This window comes from Centropristis striata, chromosome 4, assembly GCF_030273125.1.
Source record: "Centropristis striata isolate RG_2023a ecotype Rhode Island chromosome 4, C.striata_1.0, whole genome shotgun sequence".
NCBI classification, from domain to species: Eukaryota; Metazoa; Chordata; class Actinopteri; order Perciformes; family Serranidae; genus Centropristis; species Centropristis striata.
Window position 1 is genome coordinate 20,519,828 of NC_081520.1, and position 22,504 is coordinate 20,542,331.

At 37.3% G+C, this 22,504-nt stretch overlaps 1 protein-coding gene across 11 annotated transcripts in view; it reads left to right on the forward strand.

The window, feature by feature from the left end:
- The first annotated feature begins 693 nt into the window (after window positions 1-693).
- LOC131970107 (protein Aster-B-like) overlaps window positions 694-22,504 on the forward strand; it is a 117,203-nt gene continuing 95,392 nt past the window's right edge. For 4 of the 11 annotated variants that reach the window (XM_059331384.1, XM_059331383.1, XM_059331394.1 and 1 more), the window contains exons 1-2: window positions 694-867; window positions 5,556-5,582. In XM_059331384.1, coding sequence (XP_059187367.1) covers window positions 848-867; window positions 5,556-5,582 — 47 coding nt within the window. In that variant the 5' untranslated portion in view covers window positions 694-847. Of the gene's footprint in view, window positions 868-5,555; window positions 5,583-21,045; window positions 21,090-22,504 lie in introns of those variants that run through there. The other 7 variants (XM_059331390.1, XM_059331391.1, XM_059331388.1 and 4 more) reach the window with 3 other exon arrangements.

Here is a 22,504-nt window from a genome sequence, read left to right on the forward strand (position 1 = left end):
AACTCCGTCTACTACACCTCCACTCTTTCTCTCCCTCCGTCTACTACACCTCCACTCTTTCTCTTTCTCTCCCTCCGTCTATTACACCTCCACTCTTTCTCTCTTTCTCTACCTCCGTCTACTACACCTCCACTCTTTCTCTCCCTCCGTCTACTACACCTCCACTCTTTCTCTCTTTCTCTACCTCAGTCTACTACACCTCCACTCTTTCTCTCTTTCTCTACCTCTGTCTACTACACCTCCACTCTTTCTCTCTCTCTCTACCTCCATCTACTACACCTCCACTCTTTCTCTCTTTCTCTACCTCCATCTACTACACCTCTACTCTTTCTCTCTTTCTCTACCTCCGTCTACTACACCTCCACTCTTTCTCTCTCTCTACCTCCATCTACTACACCTCCACTCTTTCTCTCTTTCTCTACCTCCGTCTACTACACCTCCACTCTTTCTCTACCTGCGTCTAGTACACCTCCACTCTTTCTCTCTCTCTACCTCCGTCTACTACACCTCCACTCATTCTCTCTTTCTCTACCTCCTTCTACTACACCTCCACTCTTTCTCTCTTTCTCTACCTCCGTCTACTACACCTCCACTCTTTCTCTCTCTCTCTACCTCCGTCTACTACACCTCCACTCTTTCTACTACACCTCCACTCTGTCTCTCCCTCCGTCCCGTCTCTTCTCCCTGTATTTATCTCTCTCTCCGGCTCCTCTCTCCTCCTCAGTTTCTCCTAGCTGGTGTTAGGACAGTACCTGTGAACTCTGTGGATTAGTTGCTGCTCTGCTCGTTGCTGCTGATAGAGGAGCGTCTGCAGCAGCGATCTGTTTCTGTTTCTGGCTTTAGAGGGATGTCATGTCTCCTCTGCAGGTAAAACAGCTGCAGCTCTATCTCCTCTCATCCCTCTCTCCGTCTCTTGTCTTTTGCTCTCTTGCTCTTTTGCTCTCGCTGCGTCTGTCTGTTTGTTTGTCTGCTGCGCTGCAGTTTGCTGCATTTTCTGGTGAAGTGACTGAAGCATGCTGCCGGCTAATATGCACCACGAGCTGTGATTCTTAGCTGCTTCAGGCGGATTATCGGGCGTCCGTGGTGTTTCGGGGGCAGGGATGAAATACCGATGATGACATGAGGACAAGTTTGCTCATTTGCTGTCGTTTTTTGAGCATTTGCATGAGTTGAGCTCCCCCTCTCTAACTGCAGACAGTTATGTAATATCACAGTGTGACTCTGCTGAGAGAGTAATGTGAAGATGACGCAGCACAGGATTGTGAGTTGTGAATCAGGATTACACACCGGGACACGCCGTCACATTGGAGAGTTCTTCTTTATATAACTGTCACACTTGACTTTAATATTCCCTCTGAGCAGATATTAACAAGGCAAGGCAACAGGAAGGCGTTCAGACAAGATATAAAAGTAGAGCTGCAACAATTATTCCATTAATCGATTATTAAATTAATCGTCCACTATTTTGATAATCCAATAACTGGTTTGAGCAGTCAATAAGTCCAAATTCTCTGATTTCAGCTTCTTCAATGTGAATATTTCTGGTTTCTTTGTTCCTTTATGACAATAAACTGAATATCTCTTTGGTTTGTGGACAAAACAAGAGATTTGAGGACGTCATCTTGTGGTTTGGAAACACTCATTGATATTTTTATACATTTTATCGACCAAACAACTAATAGATTAATCGTTTAAATAATCGACAGATTAATCCATAATGAAAATAATCGTTAGTTGCAGCTCTATGTAAAAGAAACAAGGCAAATATGAGAGGAGGAGCACGAAAACAGGATTTAATTTTAGTAAAATAAAGGTTAAAAAACAAGTATACTTAAATAGAATAAGATAATTAAAGTGCTTAACTTTAATAAGATATAGAGCCAAACAAGAACAAGGACATGTGATGTAATAAATATAAAGTATAAAAATAAATAAATGGCTACTGAAAATGCTATACATTTATAGATGAGGTAGATTGAATGTTTTGCACATATCAATTGTGTTACACATGTCCGTTTTATTGCACATTTTAATGTATTTATCCTGTGTGTGTGTGTGTGTGTGTGTGTGTGTGTGTGTGTGTGTGTGTGTGTGTGTGTGTGTTGAGAGTTGTGACAGCCCAGAGGAAGAATCTGTTTTTCGTCCTGCTGATTCTGCAGTTAAGGCTTCTGTATCTGCTCCCAGAGGGCAGCAGGCACATGATCTAGAAGTGGGCCATATATATATATATATATATATATATATATATATATATATATATATATTATCTACAATGATATCGTTAGACGGTAGAGAGAGGTGCATGAAAGTCACTTTGTTAATAATATTAAGAAATGATAATGTGTCACTTTATTGCTCATCTTTGTATGCTGCAACATTAACCTCAGGAGAGAGAACCTGAACGTTCAACCATTTAATGTCTCTACGTTGAAGTTTAACTGGGAGTTTCTTGAATGCTTAAGTTTTTTAATTTTTTTTCATAAAGAAATCACATTTAAAAGGATATTGTCAAAAAAATAAAGGAGATATTTGTTGTTGCCCATATCGCCCACCCCTAACATGACCATGATTGTTTTTCTGGCTGGTTTGTTTACTTAATGTCACCACATGATGTGATGAGACCAGATCTGATCTGAGAGCTGTGATCCACTTACTGGTCTCACTGAGGACCAGTTCTGGATCAGCTGCTGCAGTTTAAATGTGGTTTCTGAATATTCTATATTATCTCAGAGCTCATTCACATTGAACCAGGTCATGCAGCAGTTAGCCGTGGGGCAGACTGGGACTAATGGCCCACTGGTGACATCATACTGTGAACTTTAACCCACTAAACATGCTGTCACATGGATTCAGTGTTTCCTGCATATTCTGAGCTGCAGATCACTCAGATGAATGTTTCTGCTGTACTCTCTGCATCTTCTGAAAAATAGTTTGAAGTATTTTTTCAGAAAAAGAAATTTTTTTTTTTTTAAATCAATGTCTTGTAAACCCATTGTATTTTATATGTAGGTCTTTACAATCTACATTGAAAAAGTTTTAACATGCATTTTATTCATGAGAAAAGAAAAGAGTGAATTATCCTCATTGAACCTGATCTGTGAGAGGTAAAGAAAACGATTGCACTAAATATTGATCAAAATGGTTTTATATATATATATATATATATATATATATATACATATATATATATGTATATGTATATATGTATATATATATATATATATATATATGTGTATATATATATATATGTGTATATATATATATGTGTATATATATATATATATATGTATATATGTATATATATATATATGTATATGTATATGTGTATATATATATATATATGTATATATGTATATATATATATATGTATATGTATATATGTATATATATATATATATATATATGTATATATATATATATATATATATGTATATATGTATATATATATATATATATGTATGTATATATGTATATATATATATATATATATGTATATATATATATATATATATGTATATATGTATATATATATATATATATGTATATATGTATATATGTATATATATATATATATATATGTTTCTGACACTTTTTGGATAATTAAACATGCCACAGGTCAAACACAAACATTATCCTGAGAAACAAACATAACAGGAGGGTGATGTTAAATGTCTGAAACAAGATGTTTGTCTTGGTTTGTGGTCTTTAATATTCACAGCCTGTCTTTAATCGCTCTTCTTTGACAACAATAACAACTATTTTATCTTTGTTCAGCTGGGGAGATTAGTGCACATCCAATAACTGATAGCTGAGCTCGATCAATATCATTTTATCTCAATCACTCATATAGCAGCCGATATCCTGAATGTTTGAGCTGGAATGAAAATAAAGCTTTTCTGTGTGATTGTGAACAAATCACTATGCAAAGGTGCTCAGAAGGAATATTTTGTCTTAACAAAAAACTTAACTTAACTTAAACTTAACATTATCATACACTAATATGCATTTATTGTCCAAAGAATCGATACAACATTGTATTGTGATGAAGCTTGAAATGTTATAAATCATTTATTAATTCTACAATCTACAATGTAATTTATCAGACGCTTTTATCCAAAGCGACGTACATTTCAGAGAGAATACAACACAAGAATAAGTGTCATGGAAGTTGAGTCCTGTTAGGACACAAGTGTTTTTGTTAGATGAAAACATTTTCTGAATTTTGAGATATATTAAGTCTACCTTTTTTCAATATGTTTTGACTTTAGGACTTAACAGCCCTCTGGAGTTATTGGGAATGTTTAGATCACACAAATTACACAATACTAGGCAGCCACTAGAATCTAATTTGACAATTAGCACAATACCAATAATCAATCAAATCAAATCAAAATTACTTTATTTATCCCTGAGGTGAAATTCAGTTAGTCTGGTAACTCTGGAAGAATAATCTGCCACTGTGCAGAACTTCAAACACAATGAAAAACATGCAAAACTATTCGGTTCAGAGACAATACTAATTGTTTATACACTTAAAATTGTGAATACAGTTTTTTTATTTTTTTATTTTTTTATTTTGGTATTCTGATATCGTCTTTGTGATATTTGTAGTAGTACTGGATTCAGTGGATTAGATTCAGTGGATTAGATTCAGTAGATTAGATCCAGTAGATTGGATTCAGTAGATTAGATTCAATGTTTTAGATTCAGTGGATTAGATTCAGTGGATTCAGTAGATTAGATTCAGTGGATTCAGTGGATTAGATTCAGTGGATTCAATGGATTAGATTCAATAGATTAGATTCAGTAGATTGGATTCAGTGGATTCAGTAGATTAGATTCAATGGATTAGATTCAGTGGATTCAGTGGATTAGATTCAGTGGATTCAGTGGATTAGATTCAGTGGATTAGATTCAGTGGATTCAGTGGAGTGGATTAGATTCAGTGGATTCAGTAAATTATATTCAGTAGATTGGATTCAGTGGATTCAGTAGATTAGATTCAGTGGATTAGATTCAGTGGATTCAGTGGATTAGATTCAGTGGATTCAGTGGATTAGATTCAATGGATTAGATTAAGTGGATTCAGTGGATTAGATTCAGTGGATTCAGTAAATTATATTCAGTAGATTATATTCAGTAGATTGGATTCAGTAGATCATATTCAGTGGATTAGATTCAGTGGATTAGATTCAGTGGATTCGATTCAGTGGATTAGATTAAGTAGATTCAGTGGATTAGATTCAGTAGATTCAGTGGATTAGATTCAGTGGATTCAGTAGATTCAGTAGATTCACTGGATTCAGTGGATTTGATTCACTGGATTCGATTCAGTAGATTCAGTGGATTTGATTTAGTGGATTCAGTGGATTAGATTCAGTGGATTCAGAGGATTAGATTCAGTGGATTAGATTCAGTAGATTCAGTGGAGTAGATTCAGTAGATTCAGTGTATTAGATTCAGTAGATTCAGTGGATTAGATTCAGTAGATTCAGTAGATTAGATTCAGTAGATTCAGTAGATCCAGTCCTCATGTCTGATTCTCTCCTCTGCAGGTCTGACAGTGCAGCGGACAAAATCAGGTAAGTCTGATCTCTCTTCCTTTATCTGTGGTGGTGGGATCCTGCAGCGTGTTTGGCTGGTTTCAGGGATCAGAGATCCAGTGGGTCTGGCCTCAGTCACCCCATCTGGTTTCAGGGATCCAGTGGGTCTGGCCTCAGTCACCCCATCTGCCCCGCCCCCCATGTCACACAGATTCTGTTGTCTTTGTGCCCCACCAAGGTGTGTGAATGCTCTTTACAGTGGGAAGCTGCTCTGAATACAGTTGCAAGCCATGGAATGTCATTGTTGCTTTTATTGGACAAACAACAGCAGAGAGACACAAACAGAGAGCCTCTAGGCCCGCACACCACTCTGGAGCTTTTACTCTGTTAGCTAGCTGACCCATAGCAGATCACACACTGTAGACACACACTGTAGACACACACACACTGTGGACACACACACACTGTCTCTTCAGGGCGTCACACAGACACGGTGGCCGTCCTGAAGCTCGCGGGTTCGAGGCCCACGCTGAACAGGTGAGTGACAGGTGAAGATGTTTGTGTTGCACCAGGAGAACGGAGGAGTTGATGGATTATTGCTCCTCCTGCTTCACTCTGTGGAGGAGTTGAACATCAAATATGCTTTGAATTAGTAGAGAAGTTCGTACAAAACACTGAAGACGTCTTCCTGCACTACAACAACTGAATCTAAGTCAGAGTAAATATCTCAGATCAAGGGGATATCTGCTTATTTTCTGTCTGATCAGATAGTTCTTCTTAGTCAGCAGTTTTTATTTTAGACTGCTTCACTTGTTTGATATTTCACGGCTTTTGTCTTATTTCAAGAATTTTAAGAAAAATATTCTACATCCAGATAAAAATCTTTGTAGCTGTCTGAAGAAAAGTTGACTAGTTTTTAGTGTGACTTTGCTGGTTTCTATAAATATAATGCCTATCATATCATTATGTCAAGATGATGGCTGTAATTCTAAGGTATTTGTGGCTTCATTCAGATTAGATATTTTTACTGGTTTTGGAAAGTCTTGACAAGACACATTTTCTTGTTCCATTGGCAGATAATTTTACTATTTTCAAGCTAAAATACACCTAATTACTGTACTTTTCCCCTTGTTTTTAAGAGCTGACTTGTTGCAGTGTGAAGCTGGTTTCAACATGTGTGGCATCATCCACATCTACATAGTTTAAATGCTGCTAATGTTTTCATCATGTGGCTACAGTTGAGCATTATGTGAGACAAACTGAAGCTGTGAGATGTGATGTTGCTATCAGGCCACAACATGGGAGCTCTGTGGCAGGTTGGTTTTATTCAGTTTTTTTGTGGTTTTATTCTGGTTTTATTCTTATTTTAAGTGTTCAACATGCTTATTTCTAGATTTAATAATCTTAATTCAAGAAATCTTGTCAAGGTAAATTATCTGTCCATGCAGCAAGATCATTTCCCTCAGATTTACTGTTTTATCTGGTTTTAGACACACCTTTTTTGCAGTGTGGACACTGTGTGTGTGTGTGTGTGTGTGTGTGTGTGTGTGTGTGTGTGTGTGTGTGTGTGTGTGTGTGTGTGTGTGTGTGTGTGTGTGTGTGTGTGTGTGTGTGTGTGTGCGCGTGCGGCTGCCTCTCGTCCAGGTTCAGACCACTAGGAGTCTCTGCTCTCCAACACACAACACAGAGACTTTGGTTTATTAGTGTGTGTTGTTTGTGTCTTCTTTGTTGGGCTTTGAATGGAATTGTGGGTATTTTGGTGTTTAATTTCTGGTTGTTTCCATCTCTTGTTGATGCAGTGAGTCCATTTTCTCCCGTTTGGTATGTTGGCAGGAAGTTGGCAGTTAGACTCTCTTGTTTTGTCCACAAACCAAAGAGATATTCAGTTTATTGTCATAAAGGAACAAAGAAACCAGAAATATTCACATTGAAGAAGCTGAAATCAGACAATTTGGACTTATTGTCTTTAAAAAAAACGATTCAAACCAATTATTAGATTATCAAAATAGTTGATGATTAATTTAATAATAGATTATTTTTCAATTTATTTAATAATTGTTGCAGCATTAGATATATATATACAGTTCTATGCAAAAGCCTGTTTTGATAACTGATGCTTTTATTTTGAAAGGACGAAAAGAGACTTGATCCTGTCGATTGTAAAACTCAGTGACATTAAACTGTAAAGAAAACATCAAGGAGTTCAATGTTTTATGTTTCAATCAGAGCAGAGCAATCAACAGAATTAACTGCAGCTGTAGAATGTTCTGTAACAGAGGTGGACAGACTGGAATTTCTGGCCTCGAACAGAAAACATTTTTAGCAAAACCATAATACCTATCATTGATCCGACTTGAGCGTCCTGAGTTCTTCCTGAACGTCTACATATGTTTTTTTTAAGAAAAATGAAAAAATACTTTTGTTAGAGCAATCTAAAAAAACTGTTACATCTCCCTTTTTCAGAAATCTTCCTGCGTTTTTAATATGGGAGCCAATGAGGCTGTTGGTGTGTGTTGGTGGATCATCTGTGCGTCCTACGCCCAAACTATAACTCTGACAGCTTTACCAGAGGATTATGAGTGAGAAGACTAATTTTCCTACGTTTCTATGTATAAATTATTTCTGTAGAGTGGAATTTGCGGCCTGGAGCGCAGTTTTAAAATTTATTTTTTGATAGTTTTTTCTCTCCCTCTACACTCTGGTGATGATGTCACACACTGTGACACCAACATTCCGTGCAATACACACCCATTATAATCTCAGAATTTCTCCAAAAATGATCATGGTCATTGAACAGGGATTGATAAAAAACTATATGACCTATCGAAACGTGGATTAATACACCGATACACAAGACTTGTTTCTACTGTTTAAAGTTTAAAGGAGAAGTAGACGTTTAAAAATCTCCAATTATTGTTCTTTTACACTCATTTTTTTTCGGCCGTCCCATTCATTTCAATGCAAAATTTTGGGCAGTTTTTTGCGACTTACATCGCGAAAAATTCATATTCCGTAGAGAAAAGTAATAGCACACCGATCCCGATCAAACTGCACGTTTTGATATATAATTTGTAGCGGGATGAAATTGTGTCCGGAAGAGGAAGAAGAAAAAATCCACAGTATAACAGTAGTGCTCGGGGCTAAATCAGGGCTCATATGTTCAGATATGGTTTTTTGACTTAGTCCAAACTAAAGAGAGCTGCAATAGTCTAGCCTTGATGAAATAAAAGCATGGATGACCAGTTATTAGTGACACTTTGTTGATTTCTCTCCTGCTGAAGCTCTTCTTCTTCTTATGAACTTGTTTTGGTGCCTCTTGTCTCATATTCCAATGATGCATATCCAGTATATTATTCTAGTGTCTCGTGGATCTCCAGAGCTGGTCTGCTCCTGTACCCTGTAGCCCCACTGCAGGTATTTCCTCAGTGAGTCAAACAGAATCGATAGCTAGTTTGCTATAAAGCTAGCAGTAAATAATGCATGCAGAGAGCCTCTGGCTGGTGAAGTGGGCACAGTGGAAGAGCTTTTAGAAACTCTGCAGTTTGCATGTTTGACAACAACTGAGTCCAAGTCTTCTTCCAGAGAGTCAGACAGAAGCTCTGATGGTTCCTGATAAAACCAGTTGAATAATGTGACAGTAACTGATCTCGTCTTTATAACGACCATCATGGAGATTCTCCAAACATTTCTGACTCTTCTTCTTTGTCCCCGTTGCTCTTCTGCTGTCTCAGTTTCTGGATTATCGATCAGCGTCTGTGGTTTGAGACGTGATCTTCCAGTGATGAGGTCAGCAGAATCTGATCTGTCTTCACTCTGAGCAGCAAAGATCTGAGGGTTATATATATATAGTGTATATGTATATATATATAGTGAGGAAATGATCCTCACAAAAAGAGCAGTTAGACCAGGTTCTTGTTCCAGATGACCTTTAGAAAGGAAAGGATAAATCTGTACATTGGAGCATTAATCAGCATGTTTGGCCAAGATAACATGCTGGATTTAATCCGCTGAGTCGGCAAATTACTTCTTCATGACGTCACAACATAAAAAAGAACGAGGCAACGTCGAGTCCTGACGTCATCTTTCATCTAAAATACTGGATTAAAACTCCAGGTTGTGTTTAACTCTTTGATGATCAACATATAAACACCTTCTAATACACAACATGGTCTAAAATGACCCTCATTCATTCCCATGTTATTAATGTTGCTGTGTGTTTGAATATCTTTTTTATTATTACAACAGATCATTATATTCATTTTTCCTTTCATACTTTATGAAGAAAAATAGTTTTTGTATTATTACATCAAGTTTACACACATGGGTCTAAAATGACCTTGTGCATTAGAAGCGTAGTGATACAAAAAGTGATTCACTAAATTAACAATGTGAGTATATGTGTAACTATGTTTGTCTTATTTTGAAGGTTTAACTTTAAAATAGTTGTTAGGACCACCAGATTACATTGGAAAATCACATATTTTAACATTTGATACTTATTAGAGCCACCAAATAATAATTTCCATTGGAAAAACACCAATTTAACAAACTAGGATAGTTAATATTTGTGTCTTCTTTGTCAGGTTTTAAATTGGTGAAAACATATAAACACCTTCTAATGCACAACATGGGTCAGAAATTATTTTTTTAAAAAGGGTTTTTATTCAGAAAGTAAGAAATGAAAAAAAAAATTAGGATGTATGATAAATATGTCTCTAGTGAGTCCCTCTAACTTAATGGAACTGCAAGATTAAACTGCTGGAGTACTCCTTTTTCAGCATTTCAGCAACACCTTCTAATGCACAACATGGGTCACAAATCACCTTGTGCATTAGAAGAGTAGTGATAAAAAAAAGGGTTTTATTCAAAAAGTAAGAAATGAAAACAAAAAATTAGGATGTATGATGATCAAAAACAAGTTAATCGAGGAAAACCTGCAATACTGAATGATGAAATTAATTTATTGCAAAGATATAGAATATAAAAACTTAGTGGACTTTAGACCATGTTGGGCATCAAAGAGTTAATGATGATAACCAAGTAAAACCAGAGATGAGCTCAAATATATTTAGTACAAAAATATAGAACTTATATCTTATATTTGTGACCTTTGATCACATTTGCAACATTTAAAACTCATTGAGCGTTTTGAAAAGCGAAAAAAAACATTATTTTCAAGATCAGATTTTAATGTTTGTCACCATTTTTCTTACCATTTAAATAAATAAATAAAAAGCTCAATAAATATTGTATGTTAATTATCAGTTAATTTCTGACCATTTAAATAAATGTAAATAAATAAAAAAGCTTAATAAACACCAGTGTATGTTCAGAATCAGCTATTTCTTACCATTTATATTAAATGTTAGTGTATGTAAACTATATGAAACCATTTCTGAACCACCCAGCCATCGTTTCCTCTCTGTTCTGTTTTATATTGGCACATATCAGAAACATATATAGTGATACTAATATGTCTGTGATCGGCCAGTAAATCAATAAACAGGTCAGGCTCTACTCATATTTTTCTAAGCAGGTATACTTTGTGCAATCATTTATTTGTTTCTTCCAGGTTACATTAGTTGATGATTAGATGAAGAGATTAGCATCGAATGACAACATCATTTGTTCCCTTTATCAGCCTTACACACTGTAAAAAATGTTTGTAGAAATGACAGTAAAACTGTCAAATTGGATCAGAAATACGGTGTAAAATTAAAAATGTATTTAACCATCGTAAACACTTAATTACCGTAAATGAAGGAATAGTACAAAACATAAACTGTAAAAATATAAAAAACATTCATGTAAAATTAATGTAGAGATATCCTAATTATCCCTAATTACCCTTAAAATAACAGTCTAAATTGCAGTTTTTGATAATATTTTTAATATATTAATAGACAGCAGAAAACCCACACACTGTATTTTTATGGTATTTTACCGTAAATGAAACTAGGGGTGTGCCATATCGTATCGTTCACGATTATACCGGTATATTTTTTTTATGGGTAAAAAAAATGCATATCACGATATTGGCAACATTCCTACTTCTTGATGTAGTGGTGTAAGGATTTCCTATTAATTACCTAAACTGTGGCGGCCCGCTATAGTATCATGTGCTGCGCTAACGTCACATTTCAAGCTACTGAAAGTATATCTACACTATTCATGATATCAAGTTATTTTGCGTTTTGTCTCTGCTCAGCAGAGTGTCTGTCACCCGACCCGCACGTCTCCATCCTCCTCCGAGACATGCGCGCGCATTCACACATTTAAACACACGAGCTGAATACAGCAAGCTGCCGTGCCTACCTACTCTCCGTGTACATCTGCGTGCGCGCGCCAATCTAAATCATATCAACCTGTCCGGTCTTGTCAGGGGTCCAAACCGTCCAAACACACTGTTGCATTATGCCGGTCGTTAGCTAACATTAGCTAACAATTAAAGTTGTTTTGGTTTTAATCACAAAAAGCTACTAATATTTCCTGTCGCTAAACAATGCCGCTTTCAAAATAAAAGCACAGAATCCACCTCCGATTTTACAAGAAGACTGTCAAAATAAGATGCCTTAAATAAATCATAGAAGAACCCTTATTCTCCTTTACAATAATTCATTAAAATAGGCAATGATTAAGATCAGTGTATATGATGGAATAGTGGCATTAGAATGTGTGAGAGGCACCAAATTTGGGCTTTTATGAAAAAAATGTCTCTAGTCCACACAGTCTGGCTGCTCCATGCCCTAGTGGAAAGCCCTGTTGACTGTAAAAAAAAAAGTAATGTGAGTTGTTTGGTTACATTTAGCTCTCAAAATGGACGAGATTGATTGTACTATAAAATGTACAAAATTTTCTCCCGGGGGCCCGCCGCACCCCCTAGATGGTTATTTTTTATTATTTGCTAATACTCAAGAGTCGAGAGTAAATTTTTTGTATTTGGCAACTGTTGAGATTAGCAATTTACACTAAATTTAGATTTATGATTGATTTTTATTTTGTTGTACGATTTTTATTTATTTATACAGACTAAAATATATTTTTCTATATATTTTTCAGTATTTTTTAATATCGTCAACAATATCGTTATCGCAAAAATACTCTGAAATATCGTGATAATCTTTTAGGGCCATATCGCCCACCCCTAAATGAAACAGATTATTTTTACAGTGCATATGAACATCTACAGCATCGTTGCTGTTTTCTGTCTGATCTCAGATCTGTTCTGTGACTCTTCTCCTCCCTAATGAAGCTGCAGCTGCTCACGGATCATAAATCAGATCCCAGATGATAAATCAGATCCCAGATGATAAATCAGATCCCAGAGCTGATTCACATGCTGACAGTGATGCTGAAGTGGTTTCTGGTGAATTTAGGTCATGTAGTTATTTCTGCAGGATGCTGCTGAGAATCATGACGTCGTTCTGCCTCTTCTCCATATTCATGTGTGTGTTTGAGCGCATGCAGCCACCGCAGCGCTGATTGTGTTCAGCACAAAGAGGAGGCGCAAAGAGGAGGCGCGATGCTCCGGACGAGGAGCGTGAAGGCTGCCTGCAGCTTGTAGCGCAGACAGGAGGAGGAGGAGGAGGAGGAGGAGGAGACTGAGAGGAAGGGAGGGAGGCTGATGAAGCAGTGAGAGGAGGAAAGGAGGTGAAGCACCTCCTCATCAAGCATCGCCGCTCTCTCACAGCCAACCACAGGGACCTTCCCACACACACACCATGGCTAGCCAGCCAATCAGAGCGCTCCTCTCCTCGAGCCGTCCTCCTCCTCGTACAACTGCTCCTCCTCGGCTCGGAGGAGCAGATGTGAGCTGCTGCGGTGGAAGAGAAGCTGAAGCACCTGCACACAGAACAGAAAGTCACTGTTGTTGTTGGATCAACGGGAGGAAAGATGGAGGTCTGATGGTGGATGAGAGGAGCAGCGAGGAGGCAACGAGGAGGAGGAGGAGCTGGGCTCAGATTTATTCCCATCAGGAGATCAGCAGACAGTCTGGACACCCTGCAGCTCCTCAAAGAGCCTTTTAGCTTCACGAGTGGATCTCCTCTCTCTGTAACTTTCAGCTCCATGACATTATTTCTCTTGCGGCTGATTATTTGTGGATGTGGCTGGTGAAAGAGGAGGACGAGGAGGATTCTTTATGAGGCGAGGAGGCGACGATGACAAAGCATGCCGGACAAGTGACTCTCTGACCAGGAAAGAGCGTGACAGAGACTGAAGGAGGCCATGAGAGCCAGGAGAGAGGCCAGGATGGTGTCTGCCTGTTCACCATGCACAAACATAAGGTCAGCTCTCATCCTGCTGCTTCTGCAGCTCCACTTTGATCAACAGCACGTTAGCTCACATACATAATATTAACGTGAAACCTAATCTATGGCATGAACCTGTTATATCTGGAAGCTATACAATGTGCAGCTTTTATATTATAATAATAATATTTGTAAAGATGTAGATGTTTATATAAGACTGACACAAATAGAAAAAGTGCAGGCGAGTCTTAAACATTGAAGTGGAACATCTCTCCAGATTTGAACTGTTTTAGGAAACCCCACCCATTTACTACTTCATATACTTCATAACCTTTTATATATATGGAAGCAATACAATATGCAGCTTTTATATTATAATAATAACAGTATTTGTAGAGATGTAAATGTTTATGTAAGACTGACACAAATAGAAAAAGTGCAGGTGAGTCTGGAATATCTCTAGATTTGAACTGTTTTAGGAAACCCCACCCATTTACTACTTCATATACTTTATAACCTTCTATAGAGTATATATAGATATGCATATATCTGCTAAATGAAGTGCTAACATACTTTCCACTGAGTGAATCACATGACCCAGATGACTATTGTTCTGCAGCTTTACCCTTTTCTGTTTGACCTTTGCTGCAGAAAAGCACCCTCTTCCTCTGCGTCCAGGCCGAGTTTTAAATGTCACAAACATTATTCTGACTTACTTAAGACATTAGGCAGCATAGGAGGAATATAAAGGAGCATGTTGAGATATTTTATCCATTTAGAGCTTCAGACAGAGAGCTGTCACAACCAGCTGAGACTCTGGCTGCAGTAATACAGCAGATATTCATCCTCGAGGTGTGGCAGGTTACATTTAGTTTCTTTTCATTCAAACAGAAGAAATGTGACAAAAAATTAAACATGCATTCACCCTAACCTGATGATAGCAGGGCGTGGTGGAGTAAATCACTGCACACACACACACACACACACACACACACACACACACAGACACACACTGAGGGATTTTCCAGGCGGCTTCACGGCTCCTAAATCTCCTCTGTGATCTCTGCTCCCCAGGTCCATTAGGGCTAATTTGGTAGAATGTAGTGTGTGTGTCAGGTTGGATGCTAGCGCTGCTTTAGCTTCCTTCTGTGACATAAATCCTCCTGGCAGCTTTTACTGTGTTAGCCTCACACTGCTAACTCTCTGCAGCCCTAAAGGAACCACCAGTCATGATCAGTAAGGAGCCAAAAAGATGCTAGTAGCTCAGCTCAATTTCACTCTTTATTTATCGTTAGAAGACAACGGAAGAAATAGCTAGGTTGCTTTAAAGGGGGGGGGGGGGGGGGGGGGGGGGGGGGGGGACATTGCTGGCACTGATCCTCAACTGTTTGTGTTCAGTGGCGATACAAATACTGTGTGATTTCCATCCTGCAGGTAATAATAATAATGTGGGTCACGTTTTTCTTTGCTATTTACATTTATCTACAAAGTCTATAAAAAAGTATTTCCCCTGCTTCATGTCCTGGAAGGCTAACCTTATTCACATTAGGCCTTTCCTATAAATCATGCTAAGAGCAAATTTGTGCATAAATGAATGTTCCTCACCATTTTATACAGCCATTTCTGCAAAACTTTATATTATCTTTAATAGGTAAACCAGCTATATCAATTCTATTTCTCAAAGCTAAATTAAAAATAATCAGCTGTCAATATCTGCAAAATGTTAGAATATATCAGGATTTGTTTTTCTTAAAATTCTGTCCCTCAGAACCCCAGCAGCCATAGTTAAAGGTAGCCCACCACCACAGTCTCCAAGCTAAAAGGACACAAATGAGTCTTATATAAGAGTCCTGAGACGAGTCTGTCCATCAGTACCTCAAGCTCTCAGCTCTGATGTGAAACAGCCGTACAGAAGACGGACCGTGTCAGAAAATGAATTTTTTAATGTAATGCTGCTCAGTGAAGTTACTGCCCTGTGACACCATTAAACCACTGATTTCATGTTGAAATGCACACTTTGTAGAAATCTTTTGCTTTTAATTTTATGGCTCTAAAATGTGAGTTTTATGTGTAGAAAACTTAACTTTAGGTCCGGGAATTCATCTTTTTTCTTTTTTTTAACCTATTTAAAGCAACATCACATAGAAATAGGTTTTGCTATTTATTTTTTTAACTTTAAAGTTTCAGACGACAATTCACTTGTACATGCTGCTGTAAATATGGCAGCTGTTTCTGCATTTTCATATTGTAACATTATGACCAAAGAGTGCTCTGGTGATATGGACCAAAAGTCATATCTGGGCCCGGTTAAAATACAGGAGCTATACTGGAAATACTAATACTGGAGGACGTCGGGAAATAAGGGTAAAATACGGGACTTTCCTGGCCAACGGGGTACTTGACAGGTCTGATTCCTGCTCTTCTTAACGAGTATCGCCATCCCAAAGCATTCACAAGCGGCCCAGTCCTCCTGCAGTAGTCTCTCCCAGCTGTAGAGCAGGAGCTGTTAACCCCTCAGTGCCCAGTCTGCACCAGTCTGCAAATGAATCACGCATGTGTGAAAATGCTGCTCAGTTTCAGTATATCGATATTCAGATATTCAATGAATCAGGATATGACTTTTGGTCCATGTCGCCCAGATCTAGATTGATTAGAACAATTTCTGAAGGTTTTCTTCTAGTAATTCTCAACATCCATTAAAGAATCGAGTCTAAAACCTTCCTGGGAGATTGTCACCAGAAAAAAAACTATTCCCCAAGCAGCCATTCCAGCTGTTTGTTATTCTAATAATAAATAATATAATACATAATGATTATCTCAGTGCAATGTTTAGTTAACAGCCTGAGAGTCTATTTTATTTGTTTTGGTTGTAGTTTATTTATGTATGTTTTATTTATCGAGGATGTTTCAGTATTTGTTCTCCACATTTCAATCTCAATGTTTAATATTCTCCAGGTTTAAAAATGAATTGCTGTGGAAAATCATGAACCTATTATGCTCTAATATGGTTATTAAACTAAAAAAACATCGATTCAACGATACTATTGTTTATCAGGATAGTTTCTGGGAAAATATATTGTCCTAAAAAATGTGTTATCATGACAGGAACTTTAGGAATGGGAATTAACCTTTTCTTTTTTCTTTTTTTTTTTTTTTTTTACATATTTAAAGAAACATCACATGGAATAAGTATGTTTTGCAATTTATTTAGTACCCTTAAAGTTTCAGACAGCATTCACTTCTACATGCTGTTGTAAATATGGCAGCAGTTTGTTATTTCTTATCATTAAATTATGAGATTAAGAGTGCTCAACAACTTTACTAACAGCCAAGTATCAACATCACGCAATAACACAACACATAGCAAGCCAGCTAATATTACAGCTAGTCCGACAGCAGGAAGACCAGCTCTGTGGCTTTTTAGTTCATATTTGACTTTGACTGAACATTTGCTCTCACTTTGAGATAAAAAATATCAGGATATAAATCGATATTCGCCCTAAATATATCAGGATATGACGTTTGGTCCATGTCGCCCAGCCCTAGATTGATTAGAACCATTTCTGAAGGCTTTCTTCTAGTAATTCTCAACATCCGTTGACCCATAAGAACCCAGTAAAGTAAAGGGAGATATTTCGAGAAAAAAAAAAAAAAGTTGCAATTTTACATGATTAAAGTGGCAAATCTACAAGAAAAAAGTCGCAGATTTAAGAGCAACTTTTTCCTCGCAGATTCACCACTTTAAATCTCATAAATCTGCACATTTTTTTCTTGTAGATTTGTCACTTTAATCTTGTAAACTTTTTTCTCTAAATATGACCCCCCTCCCCCGGGTCCGTATGTGTTTTTTACACATTCTGGCTGTAAGTAATATCCTCCAATAGGATATAGGGTTGAAATCTGGAATTTGCAAGTATTTCAATGAGTGACCTATTAAGGGTTAAAATGTTTGTGACAGCCGTGTCACCGTAGGTTCTTATGGGTTAAATAATCTAGTGTAACCTTGGTGGGAGACTGGGACCAGTGTGAACTGAGTCATAGTGTGTTGTGGACCAGCTGCTGACTCTCTGTAGGTGATTCATTAAGTCTGTAGACAATCTGTCTGTCACCGACACACCCTCTTACCGTTATCAGTGAAAGGTTTTGTTTTCATGCTAGCTGGACATCTGCCTCGCTGTAGACTTACACAAGGAGAGATGCCATGCACATATGCCTTTTAATGGCACAACAGAACTAAATATAGAGCCGTCAGACGAGGCTGGACGTTTCCGTCCTCAGTTGGAGCTGAAATTGATACCAATCCATTTATCATTAGGCCCATTTATCCCCTGTTTTATTAATGGAGTATTGGTTGCAGGAAGAATTTTTGGTCTGTGAGATAATGAAAGTGGAGTTCATTCAGTCCACTGTACGCTGTAAAAACAAAACAACTGTTGTTTTTACAGTAAAAAAAACAGCAGCTGTGGTTGCCAGAACTTTACTGGTGCAACTTTTTTTTATATTACGGTAAAAATGTATTATCACTGTTGATTTCATGTCTAAGATTAACATTTTATTCCATTTTTTACTGTATAAATAAAAAGTTTTTTTCCATCTAAAAAAACACTGTTCTGCCATATAATTGACAAGAAAATACTTTATAAATGCTGCATGAATTAAAGATTTTACCATTAAATATTACAGTATATTTCTGTTAGAGATATGGTGTTTACTACATTTAACAGTGAGAAAAAGTAGTTTTACAAAAAATAAATGCAAAAGTTACAGTGATGCTTGTTTATATATTACAGTATATTTTTGTTACAAACACGGTGCCAGAGTATTTTATAGTGGAGTAATTTATTTAAAATTAAAAGAAAACTGTAAAAAATCCTGTTTTGTCTGATATAAACATTTACAGTGTTTCATTGTTACTGAAACTGAATTAACTCATTTATCATTTTACGTCTTTTACTGTCATGGTTTAGCAGTTTTTCACCCTAAAATCTACAGACATTTTTTACAGTGTAGCACTCTCAGTAAGTTGAGGTGCTTACAGTATGTGGGGAGGATAAAGAGACTATTATTATTGACTAATATATTCTAGAGCAGCTATAATGTACATGCAGCCCTCCTGTATCATCTGAGTGGTTCATGTGTCTGCAGGACTTTTCTGCTGACTCATCACAGATCCTCTGGTGACTCACGCTGTAATTCACATATGTTCATCAGCAGATCAATCCTGCTGATCACGCTAAACGTCTGCACCTCCGCCCAGCAGGACGACATTTAATACAGCACTTTTTACTGTAAATAAGCACTCTGATCCAGATGCACATCCACAGGGAGGAAACTTAAAGATGCTTAGGATGGAGATCCATCTGTGGTGTTGTAATTATTTAACAGGCTTGTTCCAAACGCTGCAAATAAAAAGGCCCATTCTGCACAACATGGAGCCCCAGCAGCACGCAGACAGATCTGATGTATGATGGAATAGTCCTCATCCTTGATTAGCATTAGCTTTAAGTTAAAAGGAGATCCACATCAAAGTAATTAAGAGGTAAAAATGTGTACATCTTTAAGTAAAATAGTTAAATGAGAGCAAAAACCTCACCTAACATTTTTCACAGTACGGTGATACTGTATTATAGAATCTTTATTGATATCCTACACTGTAAAAAAATCTGTTTCATTTATGGTAACATACCGGCAGCTTTGGTTGCCAGAATCATCAATCAATTGATCACGATTAAAATTGAATTAATTGTGCAGTCGTATTTTAAACATCCACTTTCAGCTTCTAAATATTAAAGGCACTGTGCATTTATTTTACATTTATTTTGAGTGTTTAGTCTTAACCGGAGACTCTTGATTAGTTCCTCTCTGAGAGAATATTAAAGTTGATTAAACTCCCTGACAGACATCAGATCTGCAGAAGGTAGAAGCCATCAGTAGTGCTGTGAGCTCAGCCAGGGGTAAAGGAGTGGGAAGAAATTGCTCTGACTGGAGAGGCAAATGTATTATCAGGTGCCACAGCAGAAATGAATTGATTGAATAGATGGAGGAGTGGTTGAGGGCCTGTGATCACAGTGATTCATGGTCCATGTGGGCGCTGTGTATTGAGTCACAGCAGCAGCAGCAGCGACTAGAGAAAGGACTCAGCTCTCTGCAGCACAGAACACACAACGACACACACATCTACATGTGATTTTGTGTCTCAAACAGTTATTGTTTGTTTTGGTGGTGTGGATTTGAATCAGACTAAATGTCAGAGCGTCATCTGAACTCACCACCAAATAATAACTGTACAGAGATGACTGGAAGCATGTTGTTTTGGTTCACTTTAAAAGCAAAGTGTGCTTTGTGAAAAGGTTTTCTGAACCAGCGAGAGAAAACAACTACATTTTAGGTTCCTTATCTTCTTTATGAACACTAGAGATAATAGATATAGCTAAACTATTGTTCATTTTGTGATAAAAGAACCTAATTTGGCCCATATGTAGCTTAATATATTTAGAAAAAGACTGGATATTGGGCCATCGCATATTCGCAATCTGATGGCCATGGCGGCCATTTTGGAAAATGACAGCCAGCTGTTACAAGTCAATAGAAGCTCGGCCTCCAAGCTGCTGTTACCATGTTTACAACACCACAAATATTGATTACATAAAAGTTCAAGTGAAAATGTTTTTTTATGACAATGTAAATAAATAATAATAATAATAATGTGTTAAATAATAAATGGAACCCCTTGGCTTTCTGATGTTCCACCTGCAATATATAATAACATTATAAGATAATGAGATGACCCATTACTTTGTAAAAGTGTGAGTGAGTATTTTATTTGGTTCTCAGGGTTCTAGGATCTAGATTATGTCCATTATTGCACCTGAGTCCAATAGGACATTTTAACCAACTGCTGATAGCCATTTTTAAAAATGGCTGCCACGGCAACCAGGGTCTGAATTTGTGACGGCCCAATATCCAGTTTTGTTCCCAGTATAATTATCAACGTATCTGCCAAATTTGGTGCTTTTGTCACAAATTGAACGATTGTTATGATATGTTGAGCTATGGCACTCCACTAATAGAACAAAGAGTTCGGCCTATTATGATTTATCGGCTTTTCTGTTTGTTTTTAGTGTAGCTGACATGAATCATCAGTTCCAGTGTTTTGTAGTGAGAATCAGCTGCCATCAGGACAATTAGGTCATGAAAAAGAAAAGATAATCCATCAAAACCTCTCATTGACTCTTCTCTACCCTCACTGATAGGCCAAGCAAAAGAAGTGGAAGAAACTGATATGGAAACCCCAAAGGTAGGAAATACCAAGACAAGACACTCCACACAACATATTGACCTTTCATGGTGATAAATCATTCATAATAGATTCTGGCACATCAGATGTTGATTCACATTTTTGGGTGGATTGATTGGAGCTATTTTAGGGCTGGGTGATATATTGACATAAAAGATATTGATATATTTATAAATGTCATATGGGGTGGTCAACCTGCGGCTCTGGAGCCACATGAGGCCCTTCAGGCCGTCTGCAGTGGCTCCATGTGGCTGTGACAACAAAATGTTTGTATATGTTTATAATATTTCTTTAATTTTCATTCATCATTGGTGTAGTCCCAAAGACATTTGTATCTTTCAGTTAAATGTGTAGCTTATATACAGTATTAAAATATATATATTTTTACATCTTAGTTTAATAAAAAGTGCTTTTTTAGCTTCCCAAAGTCTACGGTCGGGTACCTTAACCTACATTTTGCCAACTTCAAGTCTAGTTTTGATTTTCTTTAGTAAGACTAGCTTTCCATTTTTTCTTTAGTCTTTCATTTGCACTTGGGTCCTCGCTGCATTCTGACAAAAACATGAATAAATGCTCCTTAAGACCATCAGTACTGTTGGTAGGCTGTTTTCTTCTTCATCATGAGGCTCAAAATAAGGTTTGCGGCTCCATTACAACATTTTTTCTTTTTTTTTTGCCAACAGTGGCTCTTCTGTTAGTAAAGGTTGCCGACCCCTGAATAAGACCATATCACATATATCGATATAGTTGAAATTCTTACTAGGGTTTGTCATATTTAGTTCTTTTGTAATGTTCGTCCCAAAGGAAATAACAAGACAAGACACTCCACATGAGCACCGACACCATATGGACGTTTTATGGTGATAAATTATTAATAATAGATTGTGGTACACTATACCATCTTCCATTTCTGTATATTTTCCTCTATTTCTAAATAAAAACAATGTTAAGTGAAGTGAGTCATCACATCTGAGGTACTCACTCACACCACCAGGGGGAGCTGTTTCTTTGTGCCATACTTTCTATAAATCCCACTATAACTGCTTCTACTTCCTCTCCTCCACTTCTCGTGGTCCTCAGATTTCACAGTGTGAGAGATCCAGCAGCAAAAACTGCTGCAGCATCATTTACTGAAACACTGTCAGCATTGTCCTCTGCAGGAGCTCCACAGGGTTAGAGGTGGGGCCACTCTGTTTCCAGTGTGGCCTCTCTGTGGGCCAAAACATAACCAGTCAGAGCTTTGCTGCAAGGACACGACTGTAGAGAGGATATGGGGACACGTCTCTGTAGTACTGGAACAAGTTCACTAAATAATGAGCTCCTCCAAGTCACATTAACCCTTTGATGCTCAACATATAAACACCTTCTAATACACAACATGGTCTAAAATGACCCTCATTCATTCCCCATGTTAT